A 19,896-nucleotide genomic window follows, 5' to 3' on the forward strand; every position below is an offset into this window, starting at 1 on the left:
GCAATGCACATGGTGGCATCTTCTCCTTTCTCTTCTGCTTCTGTTGACTTCCACCTTCTTGCTTTTCCAGTGGCTTCTCTCTCCGTCTGACTTTCACTCTGCTTCTAAAAGACTCCAGTCATCTAGATTAAAATCCAACCTGATTCAAGGGGGCCATCCCTTAACTGAAGTAACATCTTGAAGAGATCCTATTTATAATGGGTCCACACCCACCAGAATGCAGACCAAGACCAAGAACATGTCCAAACTGGGGTCCACGATTCAATCCACAGAGCGGGGGGGATGGAGGCTAGAAGAACACTGCAAAGAGATTTTATTGATTCAGGGCCAGAGAAGGAGATGGAGCTGGACCATGAAAATGAGAGGCCAGGGATGGGGAGACAGGCCAGTGGACACTGGTGAGTGTGGGTGGGGCCCTGCTGCATTCTCCAGGACCAATAGCCCCTTTCCAGCCTGATGATTTTCAAAAGCTATTTACAAAGCTGGACTAATCCACCCCAGCTGTGCAGTCTGCGAGCAAACAGGCCCTTTTTGAAGGGTTCAGTTCCGTCTGCCTCCAGCCTGTACTTACAGAGCTTACACCACCCAAAAGGCAATGCGGTGCCAAGTTCGGGCAGGAGAAGGTGAATCTTCCTTCAGGACTCCCAGCTACCTGTCTCCACCCCCAGCCCCACTTGCCTGGACCTGGCAGCTCTCACCTGGGCACCAGGATGGTGACATGGATCTGAGTCGGGATACCTGCTTGGTTATGCCTTAGCTGGGTTTTTAAACTCCTCGAGCCTCAGTTTCCGCATCTGCAAAATGGCCACAATAATGCCTAACTTGCAGAGTCGGAATAAATGAGGAAATAAACACGAAAGTCCTGCTGGCAGGGCTCGCCCAGTGTTGGCCCCTAGTAGATCCTGCCAGCCCTTTTGTCCTCCCCCATAAATCTTTCCTCCTCTCCTGAGTAGAGATAAGCACAGAAGGAGAATTTTTGTGCATTAAGGAAAAGGCAACCACCCCCTCCTGGGGACAATTTAGAAAAGGCAGCGCTCCCTTCAGGCTGAGAAACCTGCACTGCGCTGAATGCACTGTGTCCTACCCATGGGCTGAGACTTTCCTATTAAAGCTCCAAGTCTTTTAGAGAAATAATTGATTCCCTTTAAGATGTCTGACAAGAGTTACAATTGGGGAAAATCATTTTCAGCTTAGTGTGAATGAGTTCCTGCTTCCATCCTGAAATAACTGGGGTAAAGAGATCCTGAAGTCCCAGGTGAAGGAGGCCCTAAGAAAGAGGCTAAAAGAGACCAAGGTAACGAGGGCCCAGCCTTACCTGGCCCTCTGGACAGTTCTGTCCAGCCTCACCTTTCTAGAGCAGCTGTGCACCCATCATTTACAGAGGCCCCTTAACATAAGGAGCATAACAAAAGGAGGCTTCTCTGACTCCTGCTGCGCCCAAGGGAGTATGGGTGGATTTGGAGTAAAAGCTCTGCTTGGCTGTGTTTTCCTTAACTCCCAAATCCTTCAACATTAGCAGTTCACACCAAGAATCTCTGTTGACCAACTTCAGCTGGCAAAATTGTTTTGTTTGGAGGATGGAGGGTTTTAAAACAAGTTGAGTCAAAGTTCAAAAGTTGGGTAAGTTCATATAAATAAATGTAGATTTCCAGATTCTCTTGAAAACTGGTAAGATCTGGCAACTTTGGGACCTCAGTCTTTTAAGACAACAATCAGCCCACCTAGATGGGTCATAAGCTCCTCATTTGCCCCAGTCACCACCATTCCCTATTGTACCCTCACACTGAGACTGTGTTTCAGTTGACTTTATCGTTAGAAGAAAAGGGGAAAATGCCTTATTTTCTATGTCTCTATAAAAAAATGGAGAAACAAAAGATAAACTGAGAGGACCTTCAAACAGAAACCACAAGACTTCTTTGTAGTAATTAAAAATAGTCCTTACATGATTCATATGAAAAAAAAAAAAAAGATTTTGCAGTGCATTAGTCCCTCTTCCCTCAAAATCCCTTATGGGCATTTGATTTTAGCGCCCTGACTAAAATAGAACTCTTTCGTGGGATAATACAATTATCTTTTTCTAAAGAACCATAGAATTGTAGTACTGGAGGCAATCTTAGAAGTTCTTGATTGGTTTCCAACCAGATTTAAGACCTTTAACGGTCTTAAACATCAGTTGGTACTGCTAGCTAATGCCGCGTAACAAATCATTCTGAAACCCAGTAGTTTAAAATGAAAAGAATGTATTGCTGCTCACAAGTCTGTGAGTCAGCTGAATGGTTCTTCTGGTCTCAGCTGGACTCATTCATGGTCTTTCATCAACTCTAGTTGTGTGGGTGGCTCTGCTGATCTTGGCTGGGTTGTCTCCTGTGCTGGGGACTTGGCTGGCAATAGGCCATCCTGGATGTCCTGGACTGGGAGGATTGGGCTCTCCTCCACATGGTCTTTCATCTTCCAGCAGGGTAACCAAGATTCGTTCACGTGGTCATGGCAGGGTTCCAAGAGCGACCAGGAGCATTCAAGGCCTCTTGAGGCCTGAGCTCAAAACTGGCACAATATCATTTCTGTTGCATTTTCTTGCATCATTTCTGTTGCATTTTCTTGGCCAAAGAAAATCACAAGGCCAGCCCAGATTCAAGGGATGAGGAAACGCCTCATGATGGGTGGAGCTGCAAAGTCACATTTTAAAGGGCATGGACACAGGTAAGCCATTAATTGGAGCCATCAATGCAATCAGTCTGCCATGGGTTGGGAGTGTATCTAATGCTCCTGGAGACTGTATTTTCCAAACCAAAATTTGGGCTTTAAGGGCTGATAGTGGGCCACAATATTTTCAATTAGAGCTCTCTTAGAAACTCCAAGATACAAGGTCACACTTACACCCCCACATCACCCCAACAGAGCCCAGCCCAGTGACTGCCAAAGAACATGTGTTTGTTCATTGTTTTAGAACAGGGATGGAACACTTACCTACTTTGTGGGATCAAAAGCTGGTATTTATTAGCAGGCCTTGAACTTTATAGGACTTCAGATCTAGAAGCCATTTAAATTAATCCCTTTCATTTCATAAATGAATAAAGTCCAGAGTAAAGTGACTTAGCCAAGATCACATGGCTAGGTAGACTTCTCAAACTATAACTTTTGCTTCTCCAACTTTAACATGTACACAGATCACCTGGGCATCCTGTTAAAGTGGGGAGTTTGATCAGGTCTGAGGCGGGGCCCGAGATTCTACTTTCCTAACAAGTGCCCAGGTGATGCTGATTGTGCCGGTACAGGAAACACAGTTTAAACATCAAAGCTCTAGACCTCACAGACTCCATAGAGAGGGGACCCGCAGACAGGAGATGGTAGGTAGACATCTACCCTGAGAGCCTTTCTATTCTTTTTCAGTCCTTCAGCTTAGACCCACTTTACCAATGGGTAAACGAAGTCCAGAAAGGAAGTACTGGTGTTGGGTCCACTCTTTTACAGAGGGTGCCCCAATTTTCTTCCATCACTAAGCAACTCTTAGAGAAGTGAGCTCAAGGAGCTGTGACCCACTCTGAACTTCCAGCTCTTCAAGGTTGGGGCTTCCTGTTCTGCTGAGACCTTGGGCTGTGAGCCACCTTTTCACTTGTTGGAGATTCAGCTCATGGGTGCTGGCCCAGGGGTCTCTAAGTCCCGGGGCTGTGGTTGTCCTGTCTGGTTAGTGATTTAAGAGCTGGCAGCCTCCGTTGTTCTATTATGCAGCCTCTGAACATTCCGTCCAAAGGTCTTTTGGCACACCACACATTTTCAAAATGAAAGGGGGAGAAATGAACATTGCCCTTGCTCATTTGCCTAATTTAAAAGCATCCAGAAGCTTTTTTTTAGAAGGGGAAAAACCACCATCCATCTGAAATGGAGGAAGCCCCTCATCAAGGAGCCAAGGGAGAAATGGAAACAAATTTCAAGGGCTGACATACTAATGGACAAACCTTGTGCCTGGTTTGTTTTTTCCCATCCCTTTTCAGTTTACGAACAACTGCCTTTTTGGAAGCTCTTGTGCAGCGAGGAAATTGCTTTTCCCCTAAGGGGAGACCTGAACCCCCCTCACCCCTCTTGAGCCCCAATGTCCTGCAATTTCACATCAGTTCATTTCAAGCCCCAGACATTGATTGAGGGACTACTCTGTGTCAGGCACTATGTTGGATTTATTCATTCATTCATCCAAGATTTAATGATCAGGGATATCCCGGTGCTATACTTTCATTCATTCACTCAACACTTACTGCTGGGCACCATGCCAAACTCTGGAGATAAAGCAGGGAGATAGGTGTGTTCTATCTATACCACCTTGCAGTGAAGAGTTTTCCAGAAAGACAGAGAGTCATCAACCTTTATTAACTTATCACAATAAATAATTACTTATTGTGATAAGTAATCACAATAGAGTGCCATGCTATGGGTACAGGGTCCAAAGAGATCCCTCTTTCCCTTCCTTTGGCCACTGCCTTACTCGGGTCCTCTCTCAAGGCCCAGCTCAGGGACAGAACAGGGGAGAAAGCAGATCAATTTCTGGCTGACCCCAACTGAACCCCCAGCCCCCCCCCCACACACGCATATACACGTTCCCCCTCCATCTTCCAGACATCAGCCAGTAGTATTCTTCCCCAAATGAGAACCTGAGGTTGTCGTTCTCCTGCTAATTCTTTAGTGGGCTTCCCATCATGTGTGGGATTAAGTCCAAACCTCTCAGAAGAGTGTAGAGGCTTTTTACAACTTGGCTCCAGTCTACTCTTCAGCCCCGGGTTCTTTCCTTCCCCATCACTCATCCTCCCCCACCCAGGATGTACATCCTGAGGCTCCCCAGGAACACTCAGAGAGAGCATCCTTCTTAAAATGTTTTTATTACGGAAATGTTCAAATCTGCACAAAAGCAAAGAGAATGGCGTGACGAAGCCACACCCAGCTTCAGTACATGCCCAATCTTGTGACCTCTGCACCCCGACCCCACAATGAATTATTTTAAAGCAACTCCAAGACATTATAGAGTTTCATCCGAAAATACTTCAGTATGTATTTCTGAAAATTGCAGAGTCTATTTGTTTGAGGCTCCAGGTTTGTTTAAAAAATGCCAAAACAGGATAACCAAATTTGTGGTCCAGGTTAAATTCATACATTTAACAAACCAACGTTTCTAACATACACTCAGTACAATGACTGTGTGTATACCCTCATTTGGAGGGAGTATTTACAAGTCCACATTTAAGATCTTTCTGGAATGTGCAGCCCTGGCCAACCCCACCCTCCCAGGACCACCCTCTACCTACCTTCCACCCACACTGTTGGTCTTGATCTTTCCTGAGTCCTCCAGGGACATTCCCACCTTTATGCCTTTTCCCTTATGCATACTCCTGCCTGGAACACTGTTTCCTCTGCCTCACAAACTCTTGCTTGTCCAGCAAAGCCCAATGCAAATGTCCCCTGGTCACAACACCTCCAACCCATACCCCTTCCCTACCTGCAGATGGCCATCCACTGTTCTTTGCTTCTCTGGTATTTTGTTCATAGTTCTCTTTAACATTTACACCTATGTGTTGAAATCATTCATTTATGGAGCTGCTGCCCCTGCCAGCCTGGGAGCCCCTGAGGGCAGAGCCTAGGTCTTCGTTTCATCACCTCTGTGTCCCTGGGCCTCCCCTACATTAGGTGTGAGGGGCAATGACCTAGTCTCCCAAAGCCTCAGACCACCCTGGGCTGTGTGACCTTGGGCAAGTCATTGAATTCAGTCTCAGTTTTCTCATTTGTGAATTAAGAGTAATGCTAGCACTAGGACAGGGCTCCCGTGAGGATAAAGTGAGATGTGTCTATTCAGCGGCTGTGGCAGAATCTGCCTTGTGTTTACACTCAGTAAAACAGTTAACATTGGCCTTTAGCATGAGGTGGTAGCAAACACTCCTCCCTTGAAGGGGCCCCTCAGCTTCTTGGCACAAAGCCCCTCGCTCTGTTGGGGTGCTTGCAGGTTTACCCTCCATGAAAGATGTGGAGAGTTCCTTGCTTGTCCTGAGCTGCAGACCCTGCAGCAGAGGTCTCATGTCACTGAAATGCTGCCATGGCTCCAGCTCTTACCCTGTGCTCCCCCACGGGGGAGCGCACATCTCAGGAACCCCCACCCTTCCTGGATGCACGGAGAGGAGGTTTGCGGAATGCTCTAGTTTGGTGGGGTGACATTAACTGGGTTTTCAGCTGTTTGGTGGCCAACCTTTTAAAGCAAAGGTAATTATTATTTTATAAGAGCGTATGTCCACCGCATAGTGCTCTCTCCACATGGTGACTGTTCTCACTTCCCTAGGATGAGGCAGGGCTGGGACGGAATCTTGGCCCTGCCACTGATCAGTTCTGTGATTCTGTGTATCATCCCTTATCAGATCTCAAGGGTTATCATGAGGCTCAAATGATATAAATGCATGTCAGCTCATGCAACAGGGTTTCTTTTTAGGGTGATAAATTAGACAGTGTGATGGTTTCACAACTCTGTAACGATATTAAAAACCACTGATTTATACACTTTAAAAAGGTGAATTTTGTAGTATAAGAATTATATCTCAATAAAGCTATTTTTTAAAAAAAGTCAGGCACCAACACCCCACCTATGGTTAGGTCGGGTATCACTGTATTACATAATAATAAATATTGCAAGATTTATAGGATAAAAACCAGGCAAGTTGGGATCATCAGACTTGGAGTAAATTTCTGCACAGGAAAATAAATACACAGAGTCACTTTGGCTGTAAGGGATCAATCCATCACATCAATTTCATGATAATTTCATAAATAATTTTCAGGGAGATTTTTACAATAAATAACAGAAAAAGGAAAACCTAAAAACAAACAAACAAACAAAAAATAGTGTCCATAACTGTATCAGGTGGTAATTTTGTTTTCTCTGGATTGATTTTAAGTGAATGTTAGTTTGAATTATCCCCAAAGAATTTCTGCTGGGATCCAGATCTATGTGGCATGTATTTTATATGCAAATGAAAATCTTCATGGTAACATTAATTGCTGCTATACTTATTCCCATTTACAGATAAAGTAACTGAGACCCAAAGGGCTAAAAAACTTGCCCAAGGGTACTCTGGTAGGAAGTATTTAAATACAGGTCCATCTGGCTTCAAAGCCTGTGCGCTCTCGGTGACCTTATTCTATAACACTTCACAAATAAACTCTCCCTGAACCAGAGAACCAGAGGCAATATCTCCCTTTGCTTATGGCCCCAAGCAAGCAGTTTGTTCTATGAAATACCAACCAGAATACTTTTAAACAAATTTTACATTTACCATTCATTTTAAAGCACTGCATGTGTGACTCTAAAATAAAGAAAAAACAAAACAAAACAAAACAAAAAAACATGAGGTTGCTGAAGTAGTACAATTATTGTTTAGCTCTTTTCTGAACTAACTAAGGAACAGAAATTTCCCATATCCAGATCATCTGACTTGCAAAAGGGATTTTTTTCCCCACCCAGAGATGGAGATGGAACAAGGCTGTCAAGCAAAGGAAATTATGATGGATAACCTGGGGGATTTGAGGCCCCACCGTGGCTGCACATATCCATGGGATTCAGAGAGGTCCTTGGCACTTAGGTTCACTCAGATGCTCCCAGAAGCCCAGTGTCACTGAGGATGCTGTCTGAATTTTGAGCATCACCCAGGAGCGTCCCGTGGGACACTGGCCAGCAGCCCAAGCCCCTCCCATGCCATCAAAGTCACACAAGCGAGAACACGAAAAGCATATTTGTAGACAAATATTGCCATCCTATCAGTCTGTTTATTTTTGACTATTCCGTTTCTCAAGGAAACAGGAAATGTAGGAGAAAGGAATGTTATGGGCTTTTTTTTTTTCATTAGGGCAGGTTTAGTTTAATTTTTCTAAATATGCTACCAGTATTTTTCCAAGACACACTAAAAGTAGAAGGAGGCGATGAACGATGAAGAGGGTGCAGAGGTGGGGTTGTGAGGTCAGAGAGCGGTATGCTGGGCAGTGAGGCCACAGACCTCACTCTGCAAACATTCAGCGGGTCCCTCCTGGGAACCAGACCTGGAACGGTCATGAGGTAGTTGGAAATGTTGGGTTGCAGATTCCTGTGGGACCACCCGGGGATCGGGTTCAGGAGGCAGGTCTCTAATTCAGGAGAGACCACCAGGTTCAATGCTGAGCAGCAGAAGACACCAACGTCTACACAGCTTCTCACAGAGCTTGCAATCCAGTGAGGGAGACGGACAGTCCTACAGACAGATCTAAAATGGCAGAAGTGCCAGGAGGTAGAGAGAGAGGTGGGCCGGCTGTGAGACCTAAGCAGGGAGGTCAGGGCCAGCTTCATGGAGAAGTGATATTTGAACTGCACTCTGAAGCATGGATAGGAGTTGACCAGATGAAGAGAAAGGAGAGCATCCCAGGCAAAGAGAGCTGCACATGCAAAAGCTCTGTGGCCAGACAGAACTGGGTCAAGACCAGCATCGTGAAAAAATCAATGAGGCTGGGATGGAGAAGTAGATGGAGGTGTGAGGTCAAGATGGGATCAGAAGTAGTACGTGGGCCAGATAGCACAGAGCCGTGCAAGCCATGGGCAGGAATGTTCTCTTGATATGTTTTGTTCTTACATGTTCCAGTCGTCCAGGTGATATTTTGTAGGTTCACACTGGAAAGGACTTTCAAAGGTCATCTTCTCTCTTCTCCTGCCTCCAGACAGGACCAAATATAAATAAGGGCTTGTGCATCTTTATGTGCAGTGCTTAAAATTCCAAGGTGATCCTATCAGATACTGCATACCAAGGTTTATTAAGCAGCTTCTGGGATGTTTGCATTCTCTATTTCGAATGAACCTTTGTAAAATGCCTCTAACAAGCCCCATTCCAGGGCTGCCCCATTTCTGTCAAAGGCTTCCTCATACTGCCTGCTCACAAATTGGGTGTTATGTTTCCTTCCCCTTTCCCCTCTCTTCTCTGCACCTAGAGTCCTGACAGTCAGCCTTGGCATCCGTCTCCCCACCCTGTCACCACACTGCGGAGATCATGAATGTAAAGGGGATGGGAACTCATATGTAATGATGTCCCACTATGTGCCAGGCCCTATGATCCCTTGATTCCATTTCCCTTTCTCCACTTGCAATGACCATTTAGTGACGGATACTTATGGGAACAACATCTATAATCTCAATTCCTCCCATCAATCTGGTGAAATTCAAGTGATCTTCCTGTTTTGTGGCTGAGGAAGCTGAGGCACAGACTGTCTAGTGACCTGCCCGAGGGCTCCCAGCTGTAAATATCGGGGCTGGGATATGAAAGTGAGTCCTTCTGGCTCCAAAGCTGATGCTGCTCCCACCAATGTGATTTCAGAGCTGGTCTTGTCCCAACTGGTCTCTAGCATGATTCTCTTGAGGAAGCACCGTGTGGTGACAAGGGGGGGTGGATCTTGGATGAACCCCAACTCTTCCACGCTCCAGCTGAGGCATCTTTGGCAGGAAACTTCACCTCTCCTTGCTGTCACTTCTTCATGTATAAAATGTGGATAAAAATAGGCATTACCTCTTTGAAGAGTCAAAGGATTAAGTGAGGCAATAGATGGTTTTGCCTGATGCCTGGCACACCATAAGTGCTCAATAAATGGGAGATTTTGTAACCACAGCCTCTAGGAGAAGCATCCTAAAACCTGCCCTGTATGTGTTTACCCCTCTGCCCTCAAACTCTCGATGGCTGCCCAATGCCCATGGAAAACAGTCCAAACTCCTACCGCTGGTGTTGGGGACCCCCATGAGCTCCTCACTCCCCATTTGTCTGCCCTAATTCCCACTGCTTCTGCAACAAATCATGCACTTGAACCAACATGATCAACTCCTTATACTGCAAATTCTCTCCTATATCTCCTACCTGTTTAACATCCATTTGACAGATATACAGTACACAGAGGGTCTATTATGTGATGGGTGGCAGTAAACAAACCGGCAAAGGCCCTGCCCTTGAGTGCCCACAGGGGAGCAGGGAGAGGGACAATAAAGGAATAAATACATGACTACAAATGGTGGCTAGTGCTATGAAGGGAGAGTTCAGGGCATGAAGAGTGAAGATAATAATAAAGGCCAGATGACCAGGGGAGGGCTCTCTGGGTACAGAGCTTTTCAACTGAAACCTGCAGTAGTAGAAGGCAGTGGTCTAGAAAAGAGTGTTGGAAGGGTCTTCATGGAATGAGAACAGCATGTGCAAAGGTCCTGTGGCTTGAGGGAGCATAGTCCATATAAAGAACTGAAGGCCAGGGGGCTGGGACCCAACTGGTGGGCAGAGTATGGAGGAGGGAGAAACACAGGATGAAACAGAGGAGGTGGGCAGAGGCTCGGTCAGGTGGGACAATGTAGGCTAGAATGGAGGCCCAGCTCCCAGACTTCCCAGACTTCTTCTGTCCTTGACTTCCTCCTGCACACTCTTCTAGGCCTTGCTTTCTCCGTCATGTAGCCGGGACCAGACACTGTACTTATTTAAATCTCCAGTGAGTCAAGAATGCAGACAGAACCACCTCCTTCAGTGGGAAGCTACATTGGATGACTCTAACACTCTGGTTCTCAAAATTCCACGACGTGAAGATGGAAGATGGTGTTGGTACGGCTTCGTTCAGGGCCTGTGCTGTTCTGACTCCAAATCACCCAAGAGAACAGCCCAGAATAAGCACTGGGCTGTCCCCACTTACTTTGGTTTCTTGGGATAGTTTTGAATAGGGCCCTTATCAGGGTGAGGATCTCTGGCTTTGAAAATTGGTTTGCCCCTTGTCACCGGACGTCAGGCCTCGCACGCCATTGGGCAGTGCTGAACTCTGCAGCACCCGGGGCATGTGAGCGGGACAGGGCGCCCGTGGGAGACGGGTGCAGCCCTAGCCATCCCCAGGGGAACTAAATAAAGCTATTGTTGGGAAGGGAAGAGAGAAAATAGCCGACAAGATGTTTTTTGTCCTCCGTGACCTGCCTGTGCTCCGGGAGGGGCTGGCTTGTTGCAGACGAGTGGAAATGGGAATGGCCTTGGAAATCTACTTTGAACAGCCTGGGAAGGGAAAGGAGCATAATGGGGAGAAGGCAGACATGGGCTGCAGTGGAGCAGTTCCACCATTTCCTAACTGTCTGACCTTGGGCAAACTACTTGCCTCTGATTTCTGGAATGCTAACATATATAAAGTGCCTAGTGCCATTCCTGGCCCTACCAAGACATGCCGTAAATAAAGTCATTAGCCTGGCAGGTAATATGGTTGACTCACCCAGGGGGGCAAGTCCATGGTCCCCAACTTTCTTTTTTCAAGCTCCAACAATTGACTCCAGGAACCTACCAGATGCTCTCCAAACTCTGCTGATTCCACCCTTGAAAAGCTTTTGTTCTGGCCTCTGGGAATTAAAACATGAGTTTGTAAGGAAATGTTACAAAATGTTCTGGAAAGTCTTGTTTGTAGTTGAGAGAGAGAGAGAGAGAATAACACAAATGTCCATTAATACGAGAATGGCTGGAGAATTGAGGCATGTGTGTGGTGTGGAATATTATGATAGGAGCTGTTAAAATTATTGGGTTAGGTCTGTATCTATTGACATGGATGGGGGTGGTGGGGAGGCATGATGTAATATTAAGTGAAAAGAGTCACTTAGAAAAAACAAAGATCAACCTAAACCATGTATGTGTATACATGTTTGCAAAGATTGAGCATGGCAAGCAATGGGCAAGACTGCACACCACACACACCAGGCAAGTGACACTATCTCTGGGCTAGGAAAGAGGAGTGGGAGAAGGGGAAAAAGACATCTGTGGCAAAATACTAACACTTACTATAGAATGTTAAGTGAGAAGAGAATTTAAAATAATTTTATTTCTAATATTGCAGAATATCGAGTTTTCTCTTGGACAAATAAATGAGAAGCATAAAGTAATATGGACCAATTTGATTTGTGAATAAAACTCACCTTGAATTTCTATGGTTATTTTAATACTATTCTTTGTTGTTGTTGTTGCTGCTGCTGCTGTTTTTATGCAATTTTATTGAGATATATTCACATAACCTACAATCATCCAAAGGGTACAATCAGTTGTTCACAGTTTCATCATGTAGTTGTGCATTCATCACCACAATCAATTTTTTGAAAATTTTCATTACTCTAAGAAATAAAAATAAGAATAAAAATAAAAGTGAAAAAGAACACCCACAACATCTCATACTCCTTCCCCTCCTCCCCATTATTCATTTACTTTTTGTCCCCTTTTTTATACTCATCTGTCCATACACTGGATAAAGGGAGTATGGGCCACAAGATTTTTCACAATCACACAGTCATCCCATAGAAGCTATATTGTTACACGATCGTCTTCAAGAATCAAGGCTACTGGGTTGCAGTTCAACAGTTTCAGGTATTTATTTCTAGCTATCCCAATACACTAAAAACTAAAAAAGGGTATCCATATAGTGCATAAGAATAACCTCCAGAATGACCTCACAACTCCATTTGACATCTCTCAGCCACTGAAACTTTATTTTGTTTCATTTCTCTCCCCTCTTTTGGTTAAGAAGGCTTTCTCAATCCCGTGATGCAAGGTAAAGGCTCATCCCTGGGGGTCATGGCCCACATTGCCCGGGAGATTTACACCCCTGGGAGTCATGTCCCACGTAGGGGGGAGGGCAGTGCGTTTACCTGCAGTGTTGGCTTAGAGAGAGAGTCCACATGTGGGCAATGGAAGAGGTTCTCTGGGGGTGACTCTAAGGCACAGGTATAAGTAGGCTTAGTCTCTCTTTTGCAGTACCAAGGTTCATAACGGCAAGCCCCAATATCGAGGAATTAACATACTACAAAGGTAGGCCCCAATGCTTGTGAGAATATCAGGAATTCCCCAAGGGGAGAAGTTTAATGTCTCCAGTGTTTCCCCAGTCCCTCAAGGGGGCTTTGCAAATACTTTTTATTCTCTGCCCAAATTACTCTAGGATATATCAGGGTTTCATGCTAACCTGTACAAACCAATCAGTTCTCAACCCCTAGCCAAGTTTCCATATAATAATGGTGTTTGAGTAAATTGACCATACAAGTAACATTATATAGCATGCTACAGAAAATATAGATTCTCCACCAAATAAACATCTCTTCCTTTGGTCTCACACAGAAGCTGAAGTTTTAAAACACAGTCAACATCATCCTTTTCCCTTTAGTCTGGTTTACCTTAGTCCCAACCAAGTCCATTTTGTTAATATCTCTAATTAAAGTCTGATCTCTTTTTCAGACTCTTTAACATTTGCTGTATGGGGTAATGCTGACATTCATAGCTGCCAGACTCTGGCTCTTAGTCTCAGGTGTCACACAGAAACCCAAAGTTCCAGGGACTGACCAGGTTATACACAAACAGCTCATCATCTCAGAATTTAGAAATAACCATTACAACTCATAAATAGATGTGACTGCTGTAAGAGCTTACAAACTAGGAACCTTTGCAATAAGCCTTCCCCTGATAACCTATGCTCTCAGATTCAATTCTCAGAGTTTGCACTTCATAGCTAGTCTATATTAGTGAGGTGTTATAATGCTTGTCTTTTCAATTCTAGCTTCTTGCACTCGACATACTGTCCTCAAGGTCCATTCACCTAGTTGCATACCTCACTTCATTCCTTCTTGCCCCCGCTCAATATTCCATTGCATGTATGCACCACAGTTCACCATTCCATTTATCTGTCACTTTATGAAAAGAAAAAGGAAAAGAAAAACTCTCAGAGATGCCCCCACTTTCTCTGCCATCCCAATTCCAGACCAAGAGCAACCAGTGGCCCCTGTTTGTTGTAATCAGTTCTAAAGTGGTCTCCAGCCCTTCAGTCTCTCTTTGTAACAGTTCTTTCTGACCACAGAGGACAGGTTACTGTCCTGTTCCAGAACTGTCCTACTTCCCCACAGCCCATCTGAGCAACCCAAGCTCCTCCCTTTGACTTGAACAGTCCCTGATAATCTGGCCCCAAATTGCCTCTTTCTTCTCCCCAGTACCAGCCCAGAGCTGGTGTTGCTGGCTGACACATGGTTCAAAAAAGAATACTGTTTTCAACAAGTCAAGGCCAAAATGTCAAAGGAAACTTTCCTTTAGTATCAGGAAAAGTCACTATTTCAACAAATTTTCTTTGAAATGTCTTTCTTAATAATTCTAAGATTTTTCTAGATTGCCTTTCTGTGACCCACAAATCCAGACAGTTTCCCCTCTCACTATTTCTGATACTTAAGATAGCCCTCAAATTTCATTTAAAGAAAGCTGGAGAAGGGCATTCAGTTCAAATACATAAATCCACTGAGAAATGGTTTCCAAATCAGCTGTATTGCAGATAAATCATATTAAGTGTAACAAAAGTAAATCTTTCCTTCCTATGGGTTTGTGGCCTTTGGGGTCCATAAGGAATCTAAACACCCTCCATGGGAAGCCCACAGTACTCAGCAGCCTTGGGGGGACCGTGCCTCCCTTCTATCCACCCACACCCTACTCGTCCTTCAGAATCCTTCTCAGGCCTTCCTTTCCTATGGAGACTTACTCCCTCATGACTCCAACCACACCAGACGTGCCCACCACGTTGCCTAGTTCTCTTTCATTGCACAGCCCATCTTTTCAAACAGATGACAAGCCTTCTGAGGGCAGAAATTTTGTCTCAATCTTCTATGTTGCCTGCAGAGCATAAAACCAGAGCTAGCCACATCATTGTCACTCCATTTCAATTAGTGCCCAGTGAATTGGTTTGATTTGGTATTACTTTTTGATCATTATGATTAGGGGAAAACATTTATTGCACCCCACATATGTTTATGACCCCCAGGGAAGTGTGCCTTGATAGAACACGTGCTTGATTGAGAGTCAAAACACATGAGCTTGACTTCTGGTTCTGCTACTGTGCGGCACGAAAAAAAAAAAATCACTTTGCTCTTTGGGTTCAGTTTCTATGAGGACATGTGCATTCATTTTCTATTGCTGCCCTAACAAATGAGCACATACGTAGCAGCTTAAAAGAGCACCCCTCTACTGTCACACAGTTCTGTAGGTCAGAAGTCTGGGATGGCAAGGCAGGGTTTCATCAGGCCGAAACCAAGGTGCCAGTCAGCTCTGTTCTCCTTGGAGCTCTCTTCCAAGCTCATTCTAGTAATGGGAAGAATTCACTTCTTTGGGGCTGTAGGACTGAGGTCTCCATTTCCTTGCTGACTATCAGCTCCTTGCAGCTGCCTGCATTCCCTCCCACATGGCATCCTCCATCTTCAGGAGGAGTAGCAGTGGTATGTCCAGTCTTACTGCGCTTTGAATCTCTCTGACTTCCTCTTCTGTCACTAGCCAGAAAATGTTCTCTGCTTTAAAGGGCTTCTGTGATTTGATTAGATGCACCCGGATAATCCCCCTATCTTAAGGTCAACTGTGCTATATAGCATAACACAGTCTTGGAAGTGATATCCCATCACATCCACATGCTCCGGAGGATTAGCACAGGACAGTTTTGGGGCCATTCCTAGAAATTCCGCCTCCCACAACACGGGTAGCATGGGGATCAAGATTATTGCTAAGGTTCTTTCAGATGAAAATCGCCAGCTTCTTAATTGCCTCTGATTACTCACTCTGGTACAGTCTCCTGATTTTCTATTGTTGGATTTCATTTCACTGCCTCCCTATGATCAGATTCCAGCCAAGCTGGAGCCACCCTCCCTCCTCAAACACTCAGCCTTCCTTTGTCTGTCTCCTGAAAGCCAGAGCTAGCTCCCGCTTCTCACTTCTACTTTACACTTTGGATTTTGAACCACCACTGTTAAGCAGTTTTCATTCTTTGTTTCAGTTGTTCTTCTCCCAGCAATCCTGAGAGCTAGGCATTAGCATCCTCATTGCAGATTAGATAACTGAGCCTCACTGAGGTTGAATATCTAGCACAAGATTACACATGGAGTGTCAGAGTCTCTGACACTCCAACATCCATATGGGCCCTTTCCAGAATCCATCACTGTGTGGGGAAATGATCAGGCTAGGGGTGGTAGAGAGGAGGAGAGTGCACACCCATTTCCTCTCACCTCAAGCTCCTACCTTAAAATGAGGTGAAGATGAGACTCCAGTAGTGACATTGGGAGTCCTTGGACTGCTGGGGAAACTGGGTCTGTGACTGATAGCTGGGTATGATGTTCTGCCAGGGAGTAAAAGCCACTTGGTAAAAATGCACCCACTGATTCCACTTCAGATTGATAAAATTTTAAAATCTTTCACACCCATGTGGTGGGAGCTCATCCCTGCCAATGAGAGCATAAGTTGGTATAACTACTTTGGAGAGCAATTTGGCAACAGCTAGCAAAGCTGAAGACAAGCATTCCCCAGACCCAGCAATTCCACTCCTGTCCACGTGCCCTAAAGAGACTCTGCCACATGGGTATAGGAGGTCATGTCCAAGAATGCAATATTATTGTTCATAACTGGAAAAAATAGAAACCACCTAAACATTCAGCAGCAGAAATAGACAAATTGTGATCAGTTCATAGACTGGAATACTATGCAGCAGTAAAATGAACCAGAGCTATACATATCAATGTAAGTGAAACACGATTATAATGTGCAAAAAAATTGTAGAGGAAAAGATTGCATGGGATACCAGTTATGTAAAGTTTAACAATGTGTAATATCATGCATTGCTTAGGGCATCATATGTAATAGTAAAACTATGGATAAATGCAAGGGAATAATAAACTCAGATTTCAGATAATGGTTACCTTCAGGCAGGAGAGAAGGGATTGTGATAATAGAGAAGTACATCAGGGGCTCCAACCACAGGCAGTGGTTTGTTTCTTAATCTAGGTGATATCCACAATATTGCTCTTTAAGTTGTTTTTCATATGTGAAATATTCATGATAATTATTAAACTAACAAATAATAACCACTGGCAACATTCTCATCACATAACATTTAGTAGAAAGGAGCAAGAAGCAAAATTGGATATGCACTATACTCCCAGTTTTGCAAAAAGAGAACAACTCAAAAGAAAAACAAATATAAATTAAATTATTTTAAAAGACCAGGAAATAAATAATACATCAGAACTTTTATAAGTCTGAGGATGATTTTTATTGTTTTATTTATAATATTAACACTTGATAATATTTTCCAAACTTTTCATATTGAGTATATATTATTGCTTCTGAGATCAAAACCAAATATTGTGGGTTTTTTTGGAAAAAAAAAATGTGTTTACTATTTATTTCAGCAAGTTGAGGGCCTTAATATCACAAGGCATACAAGCATTATACCACATCAGAGTGAGTTCCTCCATGTTGTGTCACAATATGCCAGAGTTTAGGATATCATATTCTGTATCTTGAGAATTTCTACAAATCTGTGGTTCCCTGCATCAGACTGTTTTGTGTATATATTATATTTCACAATAAGGAAATAGCTGAAACTGTGGAACTGTATCCCATAATGTTCTTTGAAATTTACTCTCTAACTACTTGTTAAATTGCACTTGGAAAGTTATCACTTCTATGTACATATGTTATATTCTACAATAAAAAATATCATTAAAAAAAGTGAATAGTTGAACATGGAAATATGAAAATTATTATGGGTTTAATTAATTCGCTTGAGAGGAAAAAATATTTAAATGCAATGATAGCAAGATGGAATCAAACAGAAATATTCAAATCTCGTATCTTCATTGAAAGCAAGCGGCTAAATTTGAGAAAGTCAACAATTCTAGGACACAATTTCTTAAAAACTTTTTTTAAGAAATAAACCTTTGTGTTGTGGAAGCCACTTAATTTGAGGCGGGACTCAGTTTTCCTTACTATTAAATTAAAGATTTAAATGATCTCTGACAACTCTTTTGAGCTCCAAAATTTATCAAGTGTAAATTTTCATAAAATACTATTGTTTATTTTTTAAGATACATTTGCTCACCCTAGACCCAGGGAATGATAAATTTAGCCTGAAATAGGGGGGAAAATGTATTCAACTTCCACCCCAGGCAGCCCTTGTACTACAACTTGGAGGAAACTGTTAAAGTAAATATGCCACGTGGAGCTTGACAAAGCCAAGTTCAATCCTGGCTCCAGCCCTTACCGGGAGCTGACTTGAGTCTCAATTTTCTCATCTGTACAATGATTATTAAAATATCTTCCCTGCTTTCTCCATGGGCCATAGTGAGGGTTAAATGAGATAAGATGCCTAGGATTGCTTTGTAATCCACAGCAGACACTCCTACAGCAGCTACTACACACCAGGCAAGGTGCTAGGCACCATGGGGGAAGGGCTGCGGCTCCAGCTCTCTGGGTGCCCACAGCATGGGAGGGCAGACACTTTAGGACCGAGTGATAGGCGCAAGAACAGACAACCATGTGGTTATGGAAATGGGACTTGATTAACCCTCCCTGGGGGTGACTCAAGTGGAAGGGGGTGATATTATGACTAAAATAAAAGGGATAACCTTTGCCATCAAACAACTCAGAATGCACTTCTAGGAACCAAGCAAACACATTTCAAACTTCACAGGAACAACACAAAGGAGGTAAAGCATAGCAGAAAGATCTTGGGCTTGGAAGTAGCTGATCTAGGTTTGAATGCTGATTTTCTGCTAAATGGCCAAGAGCATGGACCAGCATGTAATCTTTCAATTCTGCTTTCTTCATTTGCATCAGAGGGAGAAGAATGCATAACTCATGGGTCTTGCTGAAAGCATTGATCGAACCACAGATTGAGTATTGAACACATTCTCTGGGTCAGGCAGTTCCAGGAGCTGGGGATAAAAAAAGGGACCCAAACAATCAAGGCCACAGCCCTCAGAAAGTTTAACTCTCTGCATTAGTTTCCCAGGACTACCATAAGAAAGTACCACCATCTGCATGGCTTAAAACAGGAGAAATGTATGCCCTCACAGTTCAGGTGACCAGAAGTCCACAATCAAAGTGTCAACAGGATCAGTTCCTTCTGGAAGCTGTGAGGTAGAACATGTTCCATACCTCTCTCCTGGCTTCTGGTGGGTGCTGGTTATCCTTGGCGTCCTTGGCTTATAGCTGCATCACTCTCTAAAGGAGATAATACAGATCAGTCCGACAAGGTGCAGCCAATAATACATGTGCCAGTGGGTGCAATCACTAATACTAAGGAACCTCATGGGGTGGCCTGCAGTGGGCTTGGAGGAGGTAGAGAGAGTTTTCAGAAAGTGAAAGGATTGGAGAGGGAAATAGCATAAGGCAGAACTGGGAGGGGAATAACGAAGCTGGCATTCCTTGAGTGCAAATGATGTATCACGTGTAATAATTCATTTAGTCCTCACACCAACCCTATGGGGTGGATACTATTATCATTCCCGCTTTACAGATGAGGAAACCGAGGCATGGATCAATGTAGCAGCTTGTCCAAAATTGCACAAGTCATAAAGCCAGGATTTGAAACCACTCCATTTGCTCAGCTCTACTGTCTCTCCAGATTGGTGGTACTCTGTTTTAAGAGCTCAGAGCTTCCTTTGGAAGAAGCTGAAAGCTCTGACATTTGGGTGTTTCAGCCACAGCAGGATGACTGTCTACCTGTCAAAGCATTCCTGTGGGGATTCCTGGCAATAAAAGAAGAGTGAATTTTCTACAGAACAGGCAGTGCCCAGAGCTCTCAGATGCTAATTCATGATTTCCTCTTGTCTCTTTCAGCTCACAGCCCCACGATTCCCAGTGGTGGTCAAGTTGGGACACGCCCACGCCGGGATGGGGAAGGTAGGAGAAACAGTTTGCACATCGGTTACTCGCACAGCTTCCCCCCATAGCCTGCTCCCCTCTCCCTCCATCCCTTGGCCACCCACCCTAGCCCAGCCACCCAGAACAGGGTGTTTGGGAGTCCACGATGCACCTCCCCCTCCCTCCTCAAGCCACCTTACTCAGCTCCCACAGCACA

At 44.2% G+C, this 19,896-nt stretch overlaps 1 protein-coding gene and 1 long non-coding RNA gene across 3 annotated transcripts in view; one reads left to right on the forward strand and one right to left on the reverse strand.

Moving 5' to 3' along the window:
- Positions 1 to 19,896, forward strand: part of SYN3 (synapsin III) — a 467,769-nt gene that overhangs the window by 359,037 nt on the left and 88,836 nt on the right. For both annotated transcript variants that reach the window (XM_037847793.1, XM_037847792.1), the window contains exon 7: positions 19,656 to 19,718. In XM_037847793.1, coding sequence (XP_037703721.1) covers positions 19,656 to 19,718 — 63 coding nt within the window. The remainder of the gene's footprint in view (positions 1 to 19,655; positions 19,719 to 19,896) is intronic.
- LOC119543113 lies at positions 9,303 to 12,070 on the reverse strand. Its single transcript, XR_005218527.1, has 3 exons — positions 11,951 to 12,070; positions 11,260 to 11,383; positions 9,303 to 9,512 (listed from the first exon to the last, which is right to left on the reverse strand). It is a non-coding gene; the product is annotated as an uncharacterized LOC119543113 (long non-coding RNA).

This window comes from Choloepus didactylus, chromosome 8 (assembly GCF_015220235.1).
Source record: "Choloepus didactylus isolate mChoDid1 chromosome 8, mChoDid1.pri, whole genome shotgun sequence".
NCBI classification, from domain to species: Eukaryota; Metazoa; Chordata; class Mammalia; order Pilosa; family Megalonychidae; genus Choloepus; species Choloepus didactylus.